Source organism: Phyllostomus hastatus, unplaced genomic scaffold, assembly GCF_019186645.2.
Source record: "Phyllostomus hastatus isolate PE091 unplaced genomic scaffold, TTU_PhHast_1.1 phas_contig_36, whole genome shotgun sequence".
Classification (NCBI taxonomy): Eukaryota; Metazoa; Chordata; class Mammalia; order Chiroptera; family Phyllostomidae; genus Phyllostomus; species Phyllostomus hastatus.
Window position 1 is genome coordinate 702,626 of NW_025333862.1, and position 23,304 is coordinate 725,929.

At 44.6% G+C, this 23,304-nt stretch overlaps 1 protein-coding gene across 4 annotated transcripts in view; it reads left to right on the forward strand.

Annotated features, from left to right (window-relative positions):
* Nucleotides 1-965: 965 nt before the first annotated feature.
* KIRREL1 (kirre like nephrin family adhesion molecule 1) overlaps nucleotides 966-23,304 on the forward strand; it is a 116,669-nt gene continuing 94,330 nt past the window's right edge. Inside the window, exon 1 of one of the 4 annotated variants that reach the window (XM_045841425.1) lies at nucleotides 966-1,168. Coding sequence is in view for 2 of the 4 variants with exons in the window: in XM_045841424.1 (XP_045697380.1) it covers nucleotides 1,117-1,168 (52 nt within the window). In the remaining 2 variants the exon portion in view is untranslated. The remainder of the gene's footprint in view (nucleotides 1,169-23,304) is intronic. The other 3 variants (XM_045841424.1, XM_045841423.1, XM_045841422.1) reach the window with 3 other exon arrangements.

Here is a 23,304-nt window from a genome sequence, read left to right on the forward strand (position 1 = left end):
GGCAGGCGCTCCAGGAGGATCCAGCAAGCAGATTCTGCAGCTCTCTAGGGAGAGGAAGGAATCTTCCCCCATCATTCATTAGTCAATTAAAAACTCCCAATTTGGGAAACCTAAAGTGTGGAATTAACAAGGAAAACAAAACCACGGAAAGGGGTGTTGCTTTTTCTTTTTAAATCTTCATCAGAGGATATGTTTATTGATATTAGAGAGAGGGAGAGAGAGATTTTTATTGCCTCCCCCACTCGCCCTGACCAGGGATCAAACCCGCAACCTAGGCTATGAGCCCTGACCAGGAATCAAACAGCAACCTTTTGGTTCAGGAGAGGCGGTTCCAACCAACTGAGCCATCTGTCCAGGTTAGGAACTTTATAATTCTTGATTCCATGAGACACCACTTGCCCACCCTCTCATCTCCCAAACACACTTACACACACCCAAACACACAAATGTACTACCACACTCTTCCTTCCCCATCACTGTCCTCCACTGGGCTAGAGGTTTGTCCTTAGCCCATGCCCAGTCTCCCTAATCCACTGCCTAGTTCAGCAGCCCGGTACCAAGACTGTGAATATAAATGGGAGAGAGGAATGGGTGGGCAAGTGTCCAGTCGTTCGTGTCCCACTGCCAGTGGTTGTCACATTTGTTACCCCCTTTGCCTTTGCCCTCAATCCTTTTTTTTCTTTGCTCTCTTACCATCTACGTTCCAGCGGGGTGGGGGGGGTTGTGCGCGCGCGCGTGGGTTGGAGAAGGAGGAGGAGGGTTGTGGAGGAAGAGTAGACGTCAAGAGGAGGGAGGGAGAGAGGAAAAGAGGGAAAGAGAAGGATAGAGAATGGGAGAGCAGGGTTGAAAGAAACCCAGAGAGAGAAAGCTTGAGGCTAGAAATAATAAAAGAGGGGTGGGGAGGGAATGAGAGAGAGCGAAGAACCGGACTGGGAGGAAAGAGAGATAAAGAGAGCGGAGGGAAGGGAAGTGAGTTTGTGCGCACTAGTGTGTACGTGTGTGCAGGGGGCGGGCGCGGGCGGGGGGCGGTCCGGGCTCCTCCTCCCCAGCCGTCTCCTCTGGCTCGCTCTCCAACTCCGGGCCCAGCCGCGGGCGGGCGCAGGGCGGGCAGACAGCATGCTGAGCCTCCTCATCTGGATCCTCACTCTCTCCGATACTTTCTCTCAAGGTAAGAAGGGCTCCAGTCCTCCCAGGACTCTACTCCCACCCCGGGGCTGGGGGACAGCACCCCCACTCTGGGAGTAATGGGGGGCTGGCGGCCCGCGGCCCTGGGGTCCTGACGCCATGAAACGGGGACTAGATCCCGGAGCAGAACCCTGGGGCGCGGGCGCGGAGCAACTGGGGCTGGGAAAGAATTAGTTTTCGGTTAATTTAACCAAGTTGCTTCCTCTTGCTGCGCGGGAGAACGGAGCAAAGATTGAGAGAGAGAGACAGAGAGACAGAGAGACAGAGACCCGAACGTTCAAAGTCTTTTCCCAAGCCTCTGGCAGCCCTACCTACCTTTCCACTCTCTGAGGCCGGGAGTCTGAACGCCTGGGTCCTGACGGAGGGGATGGTTGAAAAGAGGTTCGGATTTCAGATTTGGGAGAGTGGGAGGTGCACAGAAAACTGGGGACCCAGGCCTGGGGAGGTGGTCCTAAGGGAATCCTCTTAATCCAGCCTCGTCCTTTGGGGGACCCAGTCCGAGCTGGGGTTCCAGATTGCCTGGGGCTGCTCCTCTGGAGAAAGGGAGAGGCGCCTCGGGGGTTCCTGGTAGGGATTTGGGATCCCTGCCCTGTTGGAGGCTCCGGAGTTCCAAAGGCAGTTTCAGGCTGGCTTGATATGGAGGGCATTTGGGGGTGGGGACGATTAACACCCCACTTTGGGTCCGGGAAGTGTTGACGTGAGCTTGTTTGGAACTGGCAGAGGGGAGGCTAAGAGATGACGGAGAGGTTGAAAGAAATGAGGTTAGTGCACCCTCATCAGGAGAGTGGGGGAGGGAAAGAGAAATAAAGAGCCCAGACCACAGTCAGGACTGGGCAGTTTGTGGGAGCGAATTCTTGTTTGTGAGTCCGAGTCTAACGAAGATTTAAGACTGCAGAGCTAGCCTCCCCACCCCCCAAAAATGGAGCTGACAGAAATTAACACACATACACCAAAAACTAATCATAGACGCTGAAACAGACCACTCACCTACTGAGGCAGACATGCCCACAAGCGTCCCTCACACTGAGACAGACATAAACACAAAGACACTGACACATCTAAGGAAGACAGATTCCTCTCCATATCGGCACATACTTACACATTCATGTACCCAGACACATCAAAACTGATAGACACAGTTCATGTATATAAGCAGGCATTTACAAGGACACAACACACACACACACACACACACACACACACACACACACACACACACACTGAAAACCTATAGATACCAACTGTCCAGCAAACAAAGAAACTTGAACAGACATTCATGTAGTCAGACACCTATGGAGATGCACAAAATGGAGGAGGTAGTCTCTTTTTGAGGTGGGAAAATTCTGGAAAGAGGAGAGTCACCTTGGATAGAATACCCTCTGTCATTTTCATTGTCCTGCATTCCTGGGTTTGTGGGTGTGTTGTTAGGGGTGGCTTGTTATTCTGGACTCCTTTTCTCTTTGCAGGGCTCCTCCCAAGCTCTGAAAGCAAAGCCTGGTTGAGTTGATGGGGATGGATCTTGATCCATCATCTCCCCCTCACTACACACACACACACACACTTGAGATATGAGAGGGGCACACATTCCTGGTTTGAGCTGAGTAGGAATTGGTGCTTGGGGCTGAATAGAAAGGAGGCCTGGTCCTGGGGTTAGCTGGCCAAACCAGCCACTTAGAAGAAAGTTGGGAGCATGATTTAAATTCTGATTTTGTTCAACCAGGCTGCTAGAGAGGAAGAAGAGGGGTAAGGGCATGCAGCTGGGTCAATACTGGTATGAGTTGGAGGCAAGCTTATGTCTGCTCCTTTCCCTGCAGCTCTTACATGTCAGCATCATGGATACAAATGAGCTTCAAGAAACAAAAGCTGCAGTTAGGAAACATGTGGATTGAATCGGGGAGAAAAATTGTTAGAAAGAGAGACGTGTGTTTTACGCCTTTCTCCCTTTGGAAAGAGGGGAGGGGCTAAGGGTTAGCTGAACTCCCATGTCCCTGCCTCCAGCAGGGGTGAAAACAAGACCTGATGAAAGTGTGCAAAAGTATTGAGGGGTTGGGGGTGGGGCAGGAGGGGAGAGAATGAGTGAATGCCAAAGTAAAGAAAGGGAGAAAATAGACCAGAGGGGACAGGAAATAACTACTGAGTGTTCTGGGAAGCTGAGTAAGGACTGGGATGGAGGCAGGGATAGAAAAAGTGGAGATTTGGGGAGATGGGGTAGGAGGGAGGCTGTGGTACCTCTTCTACTTAGCTTCCATCTATAGAAAGGTATTCTAGGTCAGGGACTGAGGTGGTGAGAGAGGAAATGGCGATTGCCAGGGTACTGAGGGATGGTAGTAGGAAATGGGAAAGTGGCATGAGAAAGCAGTTGAACTGAGGGGAACAGAGAAAAGAGGGAAGAGGATATTCAGCCTAGGCAGAGAAATAAAAATCACATTTTAAAGAATGTCAGTGGGCTTCATCAACTTCATTTTTCACTAAATAATTTTCTGTATCTTATCTAAATGAAAACCATTATCCTTACCTCTATTTCCATCATGTGACAGCTCCTCAGACTGATTGTGCCAAAAATTGAAATATTTAATCATTTTCTGGAAGATTTTTTTACTCCCAGTCTTGGAGAGGAAAAATTGAAAAAAGAAAAATTATAGCTAATCAGAGCAATGTGGGATGACAGGCTGGCTTGAGGTGGGAGCTGCTTCCAGAGTGAGGAGTGGAGGTAGGGGTGGGAGAAAACTCTGTCCCTTCAACTCTCAGAGGTCCTCTGGACATCCTTGCCACCTTCTGGGAGTAGGGTGAGAAGTAAAGTCAAGAAACCAGAGGCCCTCCTAAATTCTCAGTATTCAACTCTCTGAACACAGCTACATCCTGGCAGATAACGTAAGTCTGGAAAAAGAATAGTTGGGCATTGAGTCTCCCCTCCCCACACTACACACAGACACACACACTGCAGATGTCCCTCTTCTATCTGCTTAGCTCAGAGCAGGCCTGAAGGGTGAGGAAGAGGTGGGCAGACAAGGCAGAAATCAAGATACCAGGCTTCCCTCCTTGATTCTGATTGTATTCTACCTTCCACTCACTTAGACCTAAAGGGGAGGCATACATCCAGTACTCAGTGCCTGTCATTACCTCTGGCCACAGTCCTTGATCAGGAGGACATGGAGTTCTCTAGGTCCTCTTACCTTCTCACCTTCTGCATGGTTGGTTGTCTTGCTCTGCCTTGGTTCTCTGGTGGTATGGGGCAAAGGCTGTCCTCTGGGTCTTAGAATTCACCCTTTGAGAACTGTATACTCTTTTTTTTTAAAGATTTTATTTATTTATTTTTAGAGAGGGAAGGGAGGGAGGGAGAGAGAGAGAGAGAGCGAGAGAGAGAGAGAGACATCAATGTGCAGTTGCTGGGGGTCATGGCCTGCAACCCAGGCATGTACCCTGACTGGGAATCGAACCTGCAACACTTTGGTTTACAGCCTGCACTCAATCCACTGAGCTACTCCAGCCAGGGCGAGAACTGTATACTCTTAATGAAAGCTTCTCTAGGCCCTTTTTAATTCATCAGAGACCAAGCTCTAATTTTTTTATTATCCTTTCAGTTTCTGACACTTACAATAGATTTGATGAGAGTGCTAAATGGTGATTAAATCACAGCTCCCTGGTTAAACCCTATCTAGGCCACTTGGTAGCCCTGTCAGCTTAAACAGGGTATATGCCTTCTCTGTGCCTCAGTCTGCTCATCTGTAAAGTGAGGATAGAAGTAATATCCCATACGGTTTCAATGGCACTTAAGTATGTTGATCTATGTAAAGTGCCTGGAACAGTCTGACACAGGGAGAAGTGCTCAGTAATGCTTCTGGCTATGACTCTGTGCCTAGACATAGAGGGATAAGCAATTGAGTTGTCTGTATCTCCTTTCCAGCTTGTTTTTATGCTTATTTTTTGTTTTCTTGCCCCAACTGCACAAATTCTTGATCCTGTACTTCAGCACCTCCTCTTGTGTTTCTAATAGAGAGAACTGGGTTGTGGCAGGCAGACCCATAAGGAGAAACTGGCCAGCCTCTCCTTGGTTGGAGAACTCAGAAGATGTGTGGGGAAGGGAATTGGGGAGAGAGCAAAGTGGAAGATGATGGTATTTTAGTGACAAGGAACCAAGGCTTTTGTGAGAAATGAGGAGGGACACTAATCCCAAGTGGCAACATTTCAGAGTCTGGAAATAATATGGATCATTTATTGAGCCCTGTGCTAACTACTTTATATGTATTATCTAATTTAATCTATACAATGATCCCCTCAGATCAGCTCTGTAGTTATCTCCATTTCATGGATGAGAAATTGAGGCTTAGACAGGTTAAGTATCTTGTTAACCAGTTGTGGGAACCAGCTGACCTCAAAGCCTGTACCCTTCTCTTTTGCCAGGGTTCCCACATGCCAGCAGGAATGGATGCTGGGCTAGGACAAGGTTTTTCCTGGTCCATTGCAGAATGAAAAGTAGGAGGAAAAGAGAGTCAGTGTCTCATAAAAATAAACATTAAAATTTTTAAAACAATACTTTATTCTAAAGTTTTGTCCTTCTACATAAGACTGTGTTGAATGGTTTTTCTTTGATGGTTGATGGTGCTCATAACTGACTTTTTAAAAAAAGACTTTACTGAGGAAATGAAATGCTTTTCAACCCAGCCTTAGGTCCATGAACTACAAATTTGGGAACTTTAATGCAAGGCAAACTCCTAGAGAGGTACAGAATCCTACAAAGGGAAGCACTGAATAGGGGCCTGGGGACAATCCCAGGACAGTCAGCTTCCAAAGCAACCTGACAGACTTGCAGACTGGGTGTTGGGTGGCCTGTTCCGATCTCCTGTGGAAGGCTCTATTTTGGCCTAGGGTGGTGAAAAGTGATTATAGGAGGTGGACTCCATACCCAAGCATCAGAGTGACATTTTATTGAATTCCTGCTGTGTGCACTATTTCATGTTCACTATTACTTATTCTTTTTAAGAACCTAGTGGAGTTAATGTTATTTCCATTTTATAGATGAGAAAACCAAAGCTGAGTTTAATTAACCTGCTCAAGGCCATACCTGGCATGTTAGGTCCCAGATTTAAACTCTTTGTCTCACTACAAAGCCTACACAGGACAAGCAACCTCTACTACAGAGCCACAGTACCATGCAGTGCCTCCCATAGAGCTGAGGCAGCTCTGCAGGGGAGAGGCCTTCAGTCTTTTCATCTTCCTCTCCATAGCAAAAAGGCTCTTCCTAGTGCCTCTCAGTCTTCTTCCACAAGACTCAGCCCAGGACACCTATCCTACATCCATCTCTGTGTCTTGCTTTGATAGTTATGTGTTTTATTCAGTGGGGGTGGAGAACTGTGCATGCTGCCCCTTTTCTGTCAGGAGAGGGAGGTTTGTAATAACTCATCCCCCTTTTGAGTCTTTTAACTTTATAAAGTGCTTTCTAATTTTAGCAACATTTTGACATGTACCTGCTCATTTAATAGGCCATCCTGTGATATAGGCAGGGTAGTTATTATTTTTTCACTTAATAGATGAGAAAACAGCCCTAAAAAAGGTTAAATGACTTGCTAAGAGGTGGAAGTTGAATTAAAGGGAAGGGCTAGGGGGAAAATTTCTTAATTGCTCCATTATCAATATCTGGGGGCTCTTTCCAACTGATGATGGGGAAATTCCTCTCCATAATTCAAGAGCAGAGAAAGCTATACCCTTCCCAACCTACCAGCTCCTGTCTGGTCCTTTCCCAGGGCCCATACACCATTTTACTAGAATATGCTAGACCCTTTGACTGGGAAAGGGCTTAGGTATGTGGTTAGGTAGTTGGCAGTGAAGGAAAAAGAGGCAGCCATGTTCTTGATCTTGAAATGTGAAGCTAAGGAGAGGCAGTCTCAGGACTCTGGAAAGAGAATGGGCTCATTCTAAGTGAGGGAGAAAGTCATTCACATTTGTGGAAGGTCCACTTTGTGTTTTGCATGTGTTAGTAGCTAATTTAATACTGACAATAATCTGTTAAATGTAAGAATTATCTCCATTTTATAGGTGGACAAAGAGAGACCCAAAGAAGTTAAGTCCAAGATGACATAGCTAGTAAGTGACAGCCAGGACTAGAACCCAAGTAGGGAAATTGGAATGAAGCAAAGGGATTGCTTCCCAGAAGGAAACCCTGAACACTGTCATGTCCATGGCTTCTATATCACTGCTGCATGCAGGCCTGCAGATGTAGTCTCTGTGTCCAGCATGTGTGCCCACATGCAGGTGCATATGCCACACGTGACCTCACATGGATTTTCACATGTGACCATTTCTTACCCCATACATGTATAGACAAATACCTCAATCTTTACCTTAGTCCTTCCATTCAACAGAGCACTAGTGTATAACCCTGCCACATTTCTGTGTACCATTTTACTTTAGCTATGACAGCCATCATTGCTTTTTGAAGGCACTACTTTTTGTCTTGTCTTGCATGTTCTCTGTTCCTCTGATAAATGCACACATTACAAAGTGAAAGTCAGAATCCTTGTGTTCTGCACTAAGTCTGGTCCCTCTCCATCCTGCAGCCAAGATTTCACACCTTCCTGCTTCTGATTCACAGACAATATGAACCTGATTAAGTTCTTTGACCACTTAGGATAAAAGCTGCTCTAGCTCCCAGACATTGTTCATGATCACAATTTTCTTTCTTTTCATTCCACTCTCTCTCCCTTTGTCAGCTCTCTCCAAGTTCCCAGTTTTTCTTTCCTTCCACAGTCTCACTCTCTCTAGCAATTTTTATTAACCTCTGTTGTCTGCAGAAGCTAAAGCCTCATTTCTCTCTGCCCTCCTGGAGCTCATTTAACAAAATTGGAATTGTATTGAAATAAATGGGCCTTGCAACCAACAACCTCCTCAGGATTAAGGATCTTAAATCCAAGAATGGAAATCTCTAGTACTCCCTAGCAAATTCTGTTAGTTTCCCAGGAGATAAAGCTGTTGCTTCCTTCCTCTGGTGGCCTAGCTCTGGGAAGGTGATGGGAGAATCTTCAAGAAGGCAGTGGGCCTGGGTTTTCAGGCAGGGAAGGGGCCGCAGGAGCCTGAGTCTCTGGTGCTTTTTCACCCACAGACCAGGTTACGAATCATAGATTCTCCTGGACTGGGTCATTTTGTGTTTTTCTTCTCTACCCTTTATTTCCTTCTGAAGCAACGTGAAGATGTCTGGGGAGAGTAAAACCTCAGTTACTCCCTTCAGTAGAAATGGGTTGTGTGCTTATTATGTGCTGGGCACTGGTATTGATTGCTAAATGAGTAAAATACTGTCCCTGCCCTTAAGGGTCCCATTTCCTGATTTAGGTGCAAATTACCAAACTTCAGTAGACCTTAGTATCCTCTTCCATAAAATGGGAAGAATTTCTCTCAATCAGCAAATGTATGTTATGTTGTGTAAAACGTATTGGTAAACTTTATAGGGAATTTTTAAAATTACATCAAATGGTCCTTTCTCTCCAAGAAACTAAACTGTACATATACCAAGATGACTGGTGCCTGGATAGCAGTGTACAAGTTCAGAGCTGGAAAGTTCAGGAAGGGCGTTTCTTGTGGGTTGAAGAGACCAGGAAAGGCTCCATGGAGGGAGAGGATCCAAGGATGGACAGGATGTGGATGTGGCAGGAAGATGGAGAGCATTACCAGACTGACTGAACTTCCTTTGCCAACATGTGGCTGCCTGAATGTTCAGAGTACACAGAGGTTGGTGCAGCTGAGGATTTGGGGTGGGCACAAATAAATGAGGTGATTCAGAAAACTAGATTCTGGGGCCAGACTTGTGTAGGTCCTGAAAAATCAGTCCAGAGATTATCCTGTAAGAAGAGAGCCAGGGATTTATGTTTTTTAAAGACTATGTTAAGAACCAGTAAGATTCCTACCTCATTCCTCACCATCCCTCCTCCTCTTCATAAGCACTTCATCTGCTGGAGCTGCTATAGAAATTTGCAACCCCTTCAATTAAGAAGGAGCAGGAGAAGGAGAAAGGGAGAGAAGGAGAAAAGAAGAAAAGTGAAGTAGACAGACCATCAGTGTGTGAGCAGAAAACCTCAGAGAAGTATTAGCTCCCCCTTGGGAAGTCTCAGATCTGTAACTTGAGTTGGGGAGGCTTTGGAATAATGAGAAAATCCATTTTTATCTAAGAATCTTCTGCTATAGATAAAGATGTACCCAGAAGCAGACTTCAAAGATAACCAAGAGGAGAGCCACGCAGCCTGGTGCATACCTAAGGTCTTTGTCATTTGTTCCCTGGAGATTAGGCTGGATCTGCTCTGCACAGAGTCTGGAGGGAATCATCTGATTTCATCAGAGGGCCAATGTCTGCAGGGTTATGGCCTGGGCTATTTCCTCTGGTCAGTAGCAATAGGTGTATGTTCATTTTGCGGGGCTGAGACTAGAGACTTTTAAATCTCTGGAAAAGAAGTGAACTCTGATTTTTCAAATAGAAACCTTTGAAGAGTTCCTGCATTCCTGCAAGGAGGGTTAAAGCCTGTGTTCAACTAAGAACTTGTTTTGTTTGTTTGTTTGTTTGTTTTTTACTGGTTGAGCCTGGCTCTCACCTAGGCACCAGGATAAAAAGGTAAGCGGAATTTAGTCCCTTTCCTGAGACACTCTCAGTTGGGTGTGGGAGACAGATGTATAAACAAACATATATTGGCAATGCTGTAAGATAAAGAAAGGTTGTGAGAGAGGTATGTGAAAAATGCTGAAGTGTAACTGTCTCAGACAGAGGGAGAGAGCGATAGAATAAGAGGAGTGGAGGAGAGAGCCTGGCAGGGTGAGGGGACCTCCACAGATGTGAGGCTCAGGAGCTGAAGCTGGAGCTTTAGACAATCCCTGATTGTGCCCCCTGCTCCACATGGAAGGAGCCAAGGAATCTGAAGAAGTGGTTCATTCCAAGGATTATGATTTCGATAAACAATGACAGTTTATATAAAGTGCACTTTCCCAAATCTCCCAACCTCTTATGTCCAACTGTTCCATTCTCTCCACCTCCACCCCACCCCCCCTCAACTTAACCAAGCTAATTTCTAAAATAACTTGTCTTTGTAATTAATTTAGCTGAGTTTCTTTTTTCTCCTCCTTCCTGAAGTTTTCTAGGATCAGCCTTGGACACCTGCTGGCTCCATTATCTGGCATTGTCAAGCCATGAGGTGCTTTTAACTGCTTCTTCCCATTATTTTCCAACTGGGAGATTATTAAAAGGCAAGGGACTGAGACTCATAGATGGGGGTGGAGAGAGAGAGAGAGAGACAGATAAACAGACAATGGGAGAAGAAATGGCATATTCAAAGGAATGGAAAGCCAGGGATAGGCAGGCTGGCAGGATGAAGCTTTGAGAGAGGTGAGGTTTTCTTCATCTTGATTCCTTAGTCATCCAGAAGGACATTCCTCTGGACAGCAGGACTCTTGGTTTTTAATACCAAACCCCAAATTTGCTGCTCTAGCGTCACTCTTAACCTCCCTGGAAATCTACCAGCTTGACCTCACTGTGGGACTAGGTGGGGAGACACCCCTCTTCTCACCTCTCCTACACACACTGGTGGAGGCTACCATTGCCAGTGCTGTCAACTCTTCAGCATCCACCCTCAAGTTAGGTACTGTGTAGATAATGTTTGATCCTAGACTGATGTACTTATCACTGATGCACACATCTGAGAAGTCCCTCTCACTAGGCAGTGGGTGAAATGAGGATCCAAACTCATTTCAATGTCATTTTAAACCAAATATAATTAGAAAGGAAAATCTGGCTTTGGAAAGAAAGAGAAGGGAGGGAGGGAAGGAGGTGAAAAAAGAAAGAAGAAAGAAAAGAAAGAAAGAAAGAAAGAAAGAAAAGAAAGAAAGGGAAGGGAAGGGAAGGGGAGGGAGGGAGGGAGGGGGAGGGGGAGGGAGGGGAGGGGAGGGAGGGGAGGGAGGGAGGGGAGGGAGGGGAGGGGAGGGGAGGGGAGGGGAGGGGAGGGAAGGGAAGGGAAGGGAAGGGAAGGGAAGGGAAGGGAAGGGAAGGGAAGGGAAGGGAAGGGAAGGAAAAAAGGAAGGCAAAATTGAATGCATTACAAAATCTAGGTGAAGTGACTTCTGGATTATTTGCACCCTTGTATTTATGCAGAAAATTGACATGGGAACCTGTAAAGCCTGTACTTAACCCTTTGGTTTTTTACCAGGGTCACATCATAAGACTGGCCTCTTTCAGCACAAGCCCAGAACTGGTAATCCCTCAAGTGCAGTGGGACCTCTTTGACAGAAGGCCTGTGGGTAAACCAGTCTTTTTCCCAGTAGGGGTACCATCTCTGCAGTCATGACCAAGTCACTTAACTGGATCATCAGTTTGCTCATCTATAAAATGAAGGCAATAATACCTACCCCAGAGAGTTGACTGAAAGAAGAAATCTATAATAAAGAAACAGAATATTGAACACAATAGATATTCAGTAAATCAAAGTTATTAATATTGCACAGTGCCTGTTTTTTACAGCTCATAGTTCAAGGCAGATCTGAGGTAGGCAGACAACAGCATGAGTGAAGAACAAATAAAATACAGCTAAGTATAGGTTAAGTGTGCCAAGAGAGGTGACCATTGATATAGTACCTCTGAATTTATGGTCTGTACCATGCAGTGCAGTGGGAGCTTGGAGACAGCAGCACAGAGAAATATAAAGCAACTTTGTATATAATTAGTTCTGTGTTGTGGTTCTGAAGATTGAGCGGCCTTTTCACCTTCATGAACCTTAGTTTCATCATTTGTGAAATTCAGTGACAGCTGCCACTTACCTCTACTTTAAAGCCTGAAAAAGTAGCCCTTGGAAGTACACAGTAGGGGTGACCATCATCTTAGCCCTGTCTCTCCATAAGGTTTCAACCCAATGTATTAGAATAGTGATGTTCAAATTTTAACCTGCTTCTGAAACACCTGGAGATCTTGTTAAAGTGCATGTTCTGAATAAGAAGGTCAGGTGCATTTTCTGCATTGGCACCAAGCTCCCAGATGATGCTGATGTTGCTGGTCCTAGGACCACACTTTGAAATGTTAGAGGATGATTTCCTCTAGGGAAACAGATCTTCAACATTTTAATGGGAGTCAAGAGAAGGTAGGATTCATTTGAGTCAAGAAAGGGTATGATTCATTTAATACAATTCACTTTTCAGCACTTTAGTTGTATAATAGAGCTCAGGTGGGTCATTGCTTCAGGAGTACCTATGTGTTTGTGGGATAGGAGTGGGGACAGTGCTTCCCAGTGTGCCCATCTCTGACCCCAAGATTGACCTTCCCTTCATACCTTGTCCCTGCCACCTCACAAGCTCTCCACATCCCCCAACCCACCCCATTAAATGTGCACTCATGCCAATACCTGGCAACTGCAAAGTTCAACAGCAACCACGCAGTAAGTTGGTGGAAACCCCTCCATGACTGAGCCAGTTGGGCATTTGCACTTTTTTTTTCATCTATGGAAAATGCCCTTATAATCTAGCTCTCAATTTGGTGTAGATTTAGGGGAAAACATTTTTCAGAGTTCCTAGACAGGGCTTTGGCTTGAAAATTGGGTAATGAATAAATTGTGTGATTTGAGGAGGATGATGGTTCATAGGCTTAACTGGAAGCATGATTTGGTGGGAACAATGGAGCACCATCTCTGAACAGGTCAGTTTCTCACATTCACATAGAGCTAATGGTTGTTCAGCCAACATGATGAGCTAACTCACTCTTTCCTTCCTTTCTCTATCTGTGTTCAGAACTCCAGGATGTAGAGAAGATCCATAAGCCAGAAAATAGGGAACCTCAACCTTCAGAGTCCTCCTGATTCACTTGGTCCTTATATCTAGAGAATCCTGTCCACAAGGGGAAATAGGAACCTCCCATTAATTATCCTTCATCCTCTCCTGTCCCCTAGAAAACAGGCACATATTCAGCCACCTGCGAGTTCAAATGGGGACTTTGTAAACTACACACATAAGTCCTGAGAGATTTCAGAGTAAATCAAGAAGTAGGTGGGATCAATTAGTTTGTTTCCTAAAACCTAGAACATAGGGTCAGGAATGAAAATGGGGAGATGATTCTTTAAGAATCTTAACATCTTTGGACACTCACAATACCTCCTTTAGGTAGGACTAATTTTAATCAACCTTGACACATCAGTGTTTATCCTTTTTCTGAAAAGAAAGGAATTTTATTAGCTCTCTTTGCTTACTTTTATATTTAATAATCCCAGGCGAGCAGGAAGTTCTTTGGGTCTAACCTGACTCCTCCTTTTCCTCCTTGAAAAAAAAAAAAAACCTCTTATTAACTGAGTAACTGGACTGTAACTGAATAAGCCTCTAGTATTTTCTGTCTGGATAAATAACATTTTCCCCAAAGGGTTCATTTTCTCTCACTTCAAGGCAAAGTTCCTTATAATAGAGAAACAAACTCAGAGAAGTCATAGATGAGATGACCTCTGAGTCCCCAAGTGAGCCAGAGCAGGTTGTCTAGTTAGGGGTCAGATTTGTGTTCCAACAAGCCACCAAGTATATCCTCCCATGATCCCTAGTCAGGACCAGAAGGTTAATGTTCACAGGAGCCTAGTGGCTGAGTCACCATGTCCTTGCTTGTCTAGTTTCCTCTTCTTAACTGCTCAGAACAGCTGGGACCTGGAGGGCTCTGGTGTCCTTCACATCTTCTCTAGCTATTGACCTGAGGGCCCCTCCTCCTCCTTCCATTGGGAATAAGCTGAGAGGATTTTGGCATCTGCTGCTGAACCAGGTACCTATTGAAAAGTAGGACATAGAGGGGAGATGGTAGAAGTAGGTCTACCTACAGTTAGGACCTGTTCTAGTTTCAGAAGAGGAGGAATACTTTTCTTTGGGAATCACACAGGAATGCCCTCAGCCCAGCCTTACCTAGGTGGACTGGGTGGATCCCAAATGACATCTGTGTGGACAGAGAAAGGAAGGGAGGGGATATCTGAAATGGGATGTCTGTCTTTGGAGACTTCCTGATCTGATGAATGAATGAGTTGGGTCATCTCCCTCCGATACTGAGTGATATGAGGTAAATGCGAACTCTTGGCTCTAAACTTGAACTTGAGGGAGGAAACTTGGTTTCTTCTACTGGATAGCTAATTATAATAGGGGAGATAAGTTTCTCCATCTTCCTTAGGGTCTAAACACATACCAAGATCATTTAAATAAGGTAGAGGGGGAGGTTTTGGACCCTGTTGCTCATTTACACAGGAGAAGTTGGAAAGAGATACTGGAGCTGGTGGATCAGTTAAGGAAGGTACTTGGGAAAGGCCAGAGTGAACAATGGAACAGGGTAGGAAGGATTGATAGGGCAGAATCCATTGAAATAAAAAGTGGAAGAGGCCATCCTACAGGAGGGCTTGGTGGAAGGAGAGTAGGGGTGAGGAAGAGGTCTGGTCAGCTAGGGCCATGTGGTCTGGAAAGCTATGGTTGTTGAGAACTTCACTGTTGACCTATCAAGCTGTGGCCCCAGCAGCATTTATATACAGCCAGCCTTGTGGCATCCTCCCCAATATGTACAGGCAACCATGCACCTCAGGAGAAGAATGGTGTTGAAACAGTTTTGGCTCCCTTAAGGACAGAGCAGAATTAAGTCCTCCAAAGAGGAGGAGCTAATGTGTCTAGTGGGAGAGAGGACAATTTGACTCCAGCATAGGGGCTGCCTGTGGGGAATCTTGTATTTGATGAGGGGTGGCAACTCTTTTTCAAGGGTAGCTATGGCCCAGGGTCCTGGAAGCACTGTGGGGTAATCTGGCACAGTACAATCTGCAGCACAGTCAGGCTCTCATCTACTAGCAGAGCCACATGTTCCAGGGTGCTGGCTGCTCTCTGCTCCCTAGCTGGATGCTCCCTGGGCCCTCTTTTTCATGTTGTCCATCTGTCACTTGCAGGAGTGAAATGGGCTCTGTTCCTGAAGCATTTGGTGCTTGATAATTTGTGGGTTATAGCTAACTGTCAATACTAATTGTTTGGCTTATCTCAGGTTCTATCATCAAAGCAAAGCCCATGTCCTTTTCTTTTTATTATCTCTTAATTAATCACTCTGGCTTCCACACTTAGCAGATAATTATAGTCTCCTGGGTAGAAAGCTTATTTTTATAACCTCCTGTTCCACGTTGGTAGGGGTGGGGGGTGGGAAGGAAGTGGGGTGGGGGTGGGGGCAGAGTGGGAAGAGAAATGTTAAAGGAAGGTGGGGGCAGTAGGCAGTGGGTGGGTGAGATCAATGGAGAAGAATAGGACATCTGAGCAGCAACAAGGGGGCACATGAAGTGGTGAGCAGAACCCCTATTCTGCCCAGGAGGCCCAGGGAAGCTCTGCAAGGAGACAAGGAGGCCATTAGTGCTCCCTCCAGAAGGCCTCACCAGGTCTCCCAGCACTGGGGCAGCCTGAGCTGCGTTGCTTGATACCTTGGTCTGTTGGAGTGGGGTGGGATTTAGCAGGAGATGAGCCAAAGTAAAGTTCATTCAACCATGTTCTGGGACATGAGAAAAGCTGGAGTGGGAAAGTCTGTGACAAGGAAAAGAATGGCAGGGCCATCATCCAATAAGGACCCAGGGTCTGGCGTGGGAATTTTTCTATTTTGAGCAGAGCAGGACACTGACTCCGGGACATAACCCCATGGAAATGACTAAGAAATTATCTCTTAGTAATATGATCAAGTTAAGAGGAAAAGACCTAATAGTTATTCACACCTAGTTCAGTAGGCACTATATCATGGTTTTTACAAGAGCTCATCATGACCATTTTAAAGATAAGAGAAGGTGTGGCTCAAGAGATGATGTAAAAACAGGGAGAGAGTGTTCTCACCAGGCCCTTGCCCCTGGACTTGCTGGACTTCTGGTTCTACCTTTACAACAGGGCTTGGGGTTGTCCTTGGCCTTCCAACTGAGAGAGAAGACAATATCCAGGTGATGGATGTGAGAAGCTCAAGAGACAAAAAATTTTACCCAGAGAGTTAGATAAAAGCTGGATTAGAACCCGAAGCTCTAGTATAGACTCATGTGTCTGTCACTCATTACTGTTTATCATCATGTCTCTAGCTCCTGCCAGTCCCACAGAAGATAATGGAGAATGGGGAACATTTATTTTTTTTCCCTTTCTAGATTGAATTTTCTTTCATGACCATAACCCAATGTGCTTGGTTTTTAGGACAAAATAATTGGATCCTACTATTTTGCCATTAACTAGCTATAAAACATTGAAATTGTTTTATAACCAGAGTATTAGGTTCTTTGTTGGTAAATGGAAATCTTGAAAGGACTGCAGACAATATACAGGGTCTGGCAAAAGTAAGGCCCGCTTGAGTGTGGTTTGTAGGATAATAATATGGGTGTAATAATTTATAGTTTTAATTTGAACATTTCACCTAAAATGTCATATGGTGTGTTTGTGTGTGATATTGTTGTTATAGAATTACATGTTTACGATATTTTGTAATAAAATATTGTGTAATAAAATAGAGGCATTATTTGTGCCAGACCCTATAGGTAAAAGAGTCCTTGGCACTTGAAAGGTTGTAAACAAATAGCTGTTATCACTACAACAATTATTGTTATTACCACTATACATGCAAGCACCTAGCCTAACCTAGTAGGAACCACATAAAACAAGTTGATTTTTGTAAAAATTAATGAGGGAGTGAGGGTACTTTAGTTCAACTTCCTCAGTAAAGGAAGGCACAAAATATCTCTACCCTGCATTCCTTCTGGGGTATGCTGTTGAACAAAGCCTTGACAGCCCAGGACACTCTGTCCCAGTGCAGGTTTTCTTTCTACAAATAAGTTGTCTGTTCTAGCCAGGTATGTTTCCAGTGCAGAGCTTATTGGAAGTCTGCTCCAGGCAGGGTTGATCTTCCCATTACTGACCTCCAGGCCTCAGACTGCCCATTGCACCTGCTGCCCATGTGCCAAAAGGCTAAATGTGTCATCTCATATGGCTTTCAGCTTCTGGCTCAGCTCAGGGTTCCTGGCCATTACAATAGGAACATCTGTATTCAGGAGGCAACACAGAGCACTATGGTGTGAGTCTAGCTATGGATTTGAGCCCCATTTGTGTCTCTAATGGAGTGACCTTATACAGTGATCTGGGCCTGTTTTCTTAACATAAAAGGAGAAGATTAACTTTCTTACTCTTTTGCCATCCTATGAGAGTTTACAAAAGGGATTGGTTCTTCCTGAATGAGATCCCGGATCTCTGATTTGGTTTTCATGCCAAGACCAGAGGTACTGATTTTAGAGGGCTAAAGTGGGGGTAACCCAGGAGAAGCATCATTTGTTCAGGAACAAGGATGAAAGCAAAAGTTTTATACATTTTCATATCTGATCTGGACTTGGGATAAGGAGAGCGAGAGTCCCCCACACACAGGTAGTCTGTGGGTTGGGGAATGTCTGGCCTGCTCTAGGAAAGTGAGGGACCTTGGACCGAGGGTTTGGGAGCATATTGATAAGATTTTCTCCTTGAAGAGACATGTTCTGGCTTTACTCTGAACTTTAGTTTTGGTCTGTGAAAAGGTTTTGCAGAGTCTTGTGGGAACATAAGCATTTGGCAGATTTCTTTTCCTGAAAGCTATTTCTACTTTCTTTTTCTGGGAAATTTTGCCAGCAAGATCAAGCCTCCTCCACCCTCTTCTCCTCCCTCCCATTTTCCTGACACTCAACCCCCTCTGTTCATCTCCCTTAAATGAAAACAAAGTGAACTGGTGGGTACTGGGAATCACCTCAGAGCAAACTGGGCCAGAAGAAAGGACTGAAACAAACAGCTCTCTCAAGAGGAGAAATTATCAGGAGGGAGGAGAGAGAGAAAAAAAAATAGGCAAATGGCATCAGGGTAAAGAGTGAATTCCAGACATTTGAAATTCTTTTGGTTTTAATCATCTCTGAGGCCTACCAAAGCAGCCCTGTGGGGGAGGGGTAAAAATGAAAGCCTGGGCCATCCACTAGGAGCCAGTGCTCAAGAATGTCTGTCTAAATACTTAAAACACTCCCTATGTAGGCTTCTCACTCTTCTCCATCTGTGCCCTCTACCTCCTCCTACATCTGATGCTTGGAGGGTCACAAGGGCCCTTCCTGACTACCTTCCCCTTGAACTCACTTCACAGGCTCAGTTTATACTCAGTTTTAGAGCACTGACCTTTCCATTTTTTTTTATCAGATTACAAGTTCCCCAAGGCCCCAGATTATGTTTTGTTAAAAACAAATATTACAAACCCCAACCTCTATCATAAGTCATGCCCGGGCCTACTCAGTGAGGGTCAGGGTCTCAGAGGAGCTCCTGGGCCTGTTTTCCTCCTTTTAAATGGATTTGAAGAGATAAGCTGAAACTGCAAGAGACTCCATAGGAACTAACTGGCTGGGAAGGAGCTTGGTAGATCCTGAGTGCCTACTGTGTGCTGTGTCCTATGTTAGTAACTTTGGGATGGTCTCAAGGACTGTCCTGTGAGAGTCCTGGAGGACGTGGGAAGTCTTTATGCCCCCTCAGTGGTGGGGCTGGTTGTCAGGAAGGGTAGCAGGAGAAGCCCCTGGACATGGGGGATCCTAAGCTCTTGACTTTTCCTAGCCTAGGGGACAGGGTGTGGGTTCCAAAGTAAGGGAGTAAATCAGGAAATCTCAGCCTAAAGTGCCATGATGAGTGGTCAAATCAAGAGGAAAGCATAACCTGGGATTTGCCTGGAAAAGCAGGAAGAGGTTAAAGACATGTGATGATATGGCTAGGAGCCATGCTAAAAATCCTCCACTTTTTCCAGTCCTGGGCCCCTCCTCCTAAGCATCTTTCTTATTTCTGAGCTCCCTCCCCTAGACCTCCATTCCACCCAACTTTGAATTCTCTATTTCTCTTTCTCTATCAGAAGGCAGCTCTTTTAATTATAACAACCAGTTGTTTTACTCTCCCCACCCTACCTCAAACTTTGATTCTGGGGCATTTGGACTTTGTTTCTTATAGTACACCTCCTACTCCCTGTCTCCATTAAGATTACAAACATTCAAAGCTTAAGGGTATATTAGAGTTGATCTTAGACTGAGAGTCAGGTGACAGGGATTTTTATCTTGATTCTTCTTTGTTTTTTCGTGGGCAAGTCTCGTATCCTTCCAGGGACTCAGTTTAGTCAACTGTTAGGTAAGGAAGGAGCTTACTACATCATGTCCACAGCCCCTGATGTGCTTTTTAGCTTCTGGATAAAGCGGCATCTGGAATACAAACTTCTCTGGGTTGAATCAAGGACCTGCTGTTGCATACCAGCATGACCCTATGCAAGTTATTTGACCTTTTGGTAGAAGAATAGCAGAATCTGCTTCTTAGGGTGGTGATAAAGATCACATTAAATAATCTGTGTAGCCCTGGCTGGTGTGGCTCAGTGGATTGGGCATCATCAGTCTGTGAACCAAAAGGTCACCAATTAAATTCTTGGATTCCTGGTGTAGGCCAGGTCTTCAGATAGAGGTGTGTAGGAGGCAACCAGTCGATGTTTCTCTCCCTCTCTTTCCCTCTTTCCAAAAATAAATAAATAAAATATTTTTAAAATTATCTATGTAGAATGCTTGGTAAGGTATCTGAGTTACTTCAGGCATCCAGTGTATGTTGGCTCTTATTGTTAATGACTCCTAACATTCTATAGTGAAGAGTAACAACAACAAAAAAGAGCTCTGGGTTTGTAGTCAGGAGACCTGGGCTTAGATTCCAGCTCCCCTCTGGACTTTCTGTGTGACCCTGTACAAGTTCATTTTGAGTTGTGAATGTAAGTTAATGGAAATTCCTTGGGGACGAGGATCTTCTCTGTCTTGATCTTGGGTTTACCCACCCACCCCCATGTCTTGTGCCTAGAATAGTGCCTCGTGCAGACATTCAAAAAATGTGTGTCAAATGAATGACTGAGTATAAGGTACTTAATCTATGAGCAAGGAAAGTAAGGATTTAGTCAAGATGGATAAGCTAATCGTTTGTAGTAGGGGTTGTTCTTTGCACTGCAGGATGTTTAGCAATATCCCTGGCCTTACTCACTAGAAGCCAGTAATACCTCCCACCCATAGGCATGACAATAAAAATGTCTCTGGACATTTCCAAATGTCCCCTGGATTGAAATCACCTCAATTGAGAACCACTAAGCTAACCATAGGAAGAATTAGACCTAGAAGTCAAGTCTTCTGATTCCCAATCCATATAATTTTTTAAAATGCCACATTGTTGCCCATTTCTCCCTTTAGCCAAATACTTAACCTTGGCCATATCCCATAAAATTTAAGAGAGTTTATGTTGCTGAGCAGAAAGTAAAATATTTTGTCTTCCAGCCCATTTCAAAAATAATTAGGTTTCCACTTAAGCCATAACTTACCTCTCTATCCAGGGTTGGGGCTAGGGAAGAAGCAGGCAGGTGGCAAAGACAGCCACCTGAACAGTCTACTGGGGTTAGGTGAATGGAGGCCCTGACTTCCTCTGGAAACATCTCGCAGGGGTGTCCAACCTTTTGGCATCTCTGCACCACACTGGAAGAAGAAAAGTTGTCTTGGGCCACACATTAAATACATTGCAACACATATTCACAAAAAATTCTCAGAACGTTTTAAGTAAATTTGCAAATTTGTGTTGGGCTGCATTCACAGCCATCCGAGGCTGCATGAGGCCTGTGGGCCCCAGGTTGGACACCCATTCTAAAGTCTGTGATGAGGATTGCTAGAAGTTCTACCACATCTCTGTTTCAAGCAGATATAAATAGATTGCTGTGGTGCCAGACAACAGGACTAACTCTTTTGGGTCTCAGGTACCTTTTTTTGTACCACCTCATCTCACCTTCACTCCCCATCCCTGCCATCCATAGCTGCTGAGACTTCAAAATCAGATTTAAATCAACCCCTGAAAGTTACCAATGAAAACTAAGATTCAGGAGGGTAAGTGACTCACTGCCCCAAAGCAGACACTAGAACTAGGAGTTTCGCCTTAACCCTGCCCTGCCCCCACTAACACGCATGTCTTTCATGAGTTTGGAAAACCACTGCTTAACCTTTCTGGACTTCCTTGCCACTTCCCACCATTTTCAGTTGCACAGATCAAACGTCCTTTCTGAGTGTGGGGCGGCGGTGAGATAAGGACCTACTTAGGAACTGAAGCCCATAGAGGAAGATGGTGGTCCCCAAAGAATATGGGAGACATCACTCTTGGGACTGCCAGCAGATTCCTCTGCCTTCCTCAGACATGCCTGTATCCTGTGATCTCTGGCCCCATCCCCTCTCCTAAGGACCCTACTCTTACTGTCATGGCAACGGGAGGATTAAGGTCAGCGTGGAAGCCCAAAGATGTTGTAGAGGGTTTAGAAAGGAGGCAGGTGGAAGGAGGAAATGAGAGAATAAGGTAATGAATAATAAGGAAACAGAGGTGGGTAGAGGAGGGTTGGACAGAAAGGAAGGTGAAGGGAAAGAAGAGTTAAGAAAGAAGTCTCAACTTTTATTAAAAATCAGAGAGCAGTTGTACACCTGGAGTCACTGCCATGGCAACATCAAATAAAAGGAGATAACTTGTGAATCCATGAAAACCCAATAGGGGTAAATGTTTAAGGCCAGAAATAAAAACCATTGAGAGATGATTAACAAGCTGCAGGATCCAGACCCCTGCTCATTGTCAGAGGACTTGGCCTGAGATTCCAGCCTATTCTACCTCTCTTCTCTGCCCTTTATTTGCCCTCACTCACCATGAGGATTTCAAATAAGCAGCTAGGGAGCACCAGCCTTCCCTCCAGTCTTCTTCCCTTTATCAGGGATTGCCTTTCCAGAATCCCCAGCCCAAGGCTGGAAAAGCATTTCCTGAACTATTAGAAAAAATATGGTCTTTATAGGGAAAACAACAACAACAAAAAAAGGCTTTGGTCAGATAAACAGAAGAACTTTTGGACACTGAATTAATTACGATGGATAATTAATTTGTGGATTTTCTTCTCTTGGATAATTTCTAGTGTTAAAGATTCTCTGTGTTGATTGTTCCCCTTCAGGTCTCTGAAATGCTAAGGTACCTGGGTTCTTCCTTCAGAAAGGGAGGTGCCTTCTAGTTTGGGAGATTTTCTGGGGCTACTTAACTGTGTTTAGTGCTACCTCTAATTCCTCTTTTAATGCTCCTTAGGATTTTTCCAGGAGGCTTAATCTTCCCAAACCTCAAGATGGCTATAAGCTAAGCTGATATTTTGGGCTTAGGTATACTCTGTAATTTTTTTTAAATGTCAAAGTACTATTTTAATATTTTAAATGAGTCTTACTTAGTCATTTTACTCTGACCCCAGACATCACAACAGCTGGTTGGCCCATTGCTCCATCTCCTCGGGAAAATAATCTTTTGAGTTTTGCCTTTCCTACCTTCTTTTGTATGCCTCCCAAGAAATTGTGAATGTGGGAGACAGTTGTGATGTTCTTTGCTTTCTTTCATCCCTGGATGCAGCTCTGAACCAAAGGCCTAAATAGCTAAGTCACAGGAGTCCTGATTTATATCTGTAGCTTTCCCTCCCACTGTAATCAGCCACCTCCAGGCCATTCCTCCAGATACTCTAAACTTTATCCTTAGACTAAGCCAAACTATCAGATAGAGGCAAACTGAGACTGAGTGATTCCTGAAAGAATTGCTTTTACTGAACAGAACATTTGGCACCATGCCGCCAGTTCACACTGAGGAATGTTCTAAGAAGTAGCCCTATGAAACTCCTAATTGTATTTATGGTAGGGATATTGTGCAGGACATGGTTCAAAACATGGTTGTGTCCTTTTATGAGGATCCATGGGAGAAAGTTTTGTAATGATACTTTTTCTAAGACACTGGTTAGTTTTCATTTTATGAACATTATAAATTGTGTTACTAACTTTGATTTTTTCTCTTTGTGCTGGTTGCTTGGAAGCTCAAGGCTACCCTTGCGATTCATCTCTGATGCATATATTTAGCATATTACCTTTACCTCACTTCAGTTTATTTCTCCTGTCCTTATTCTCTTTCCCTGAGTGTCTAATCACCACCATTCTTTCCCAATGTCTAGTGTCTTCTCTTAATTTATTGTTTACTTCATTGACTGAATGTGTCTACATATACTGCCTCAAGTCTTTTGTGGAACCCATAAATTAATTAAATGGGTTAAGAAGTTAAGATACA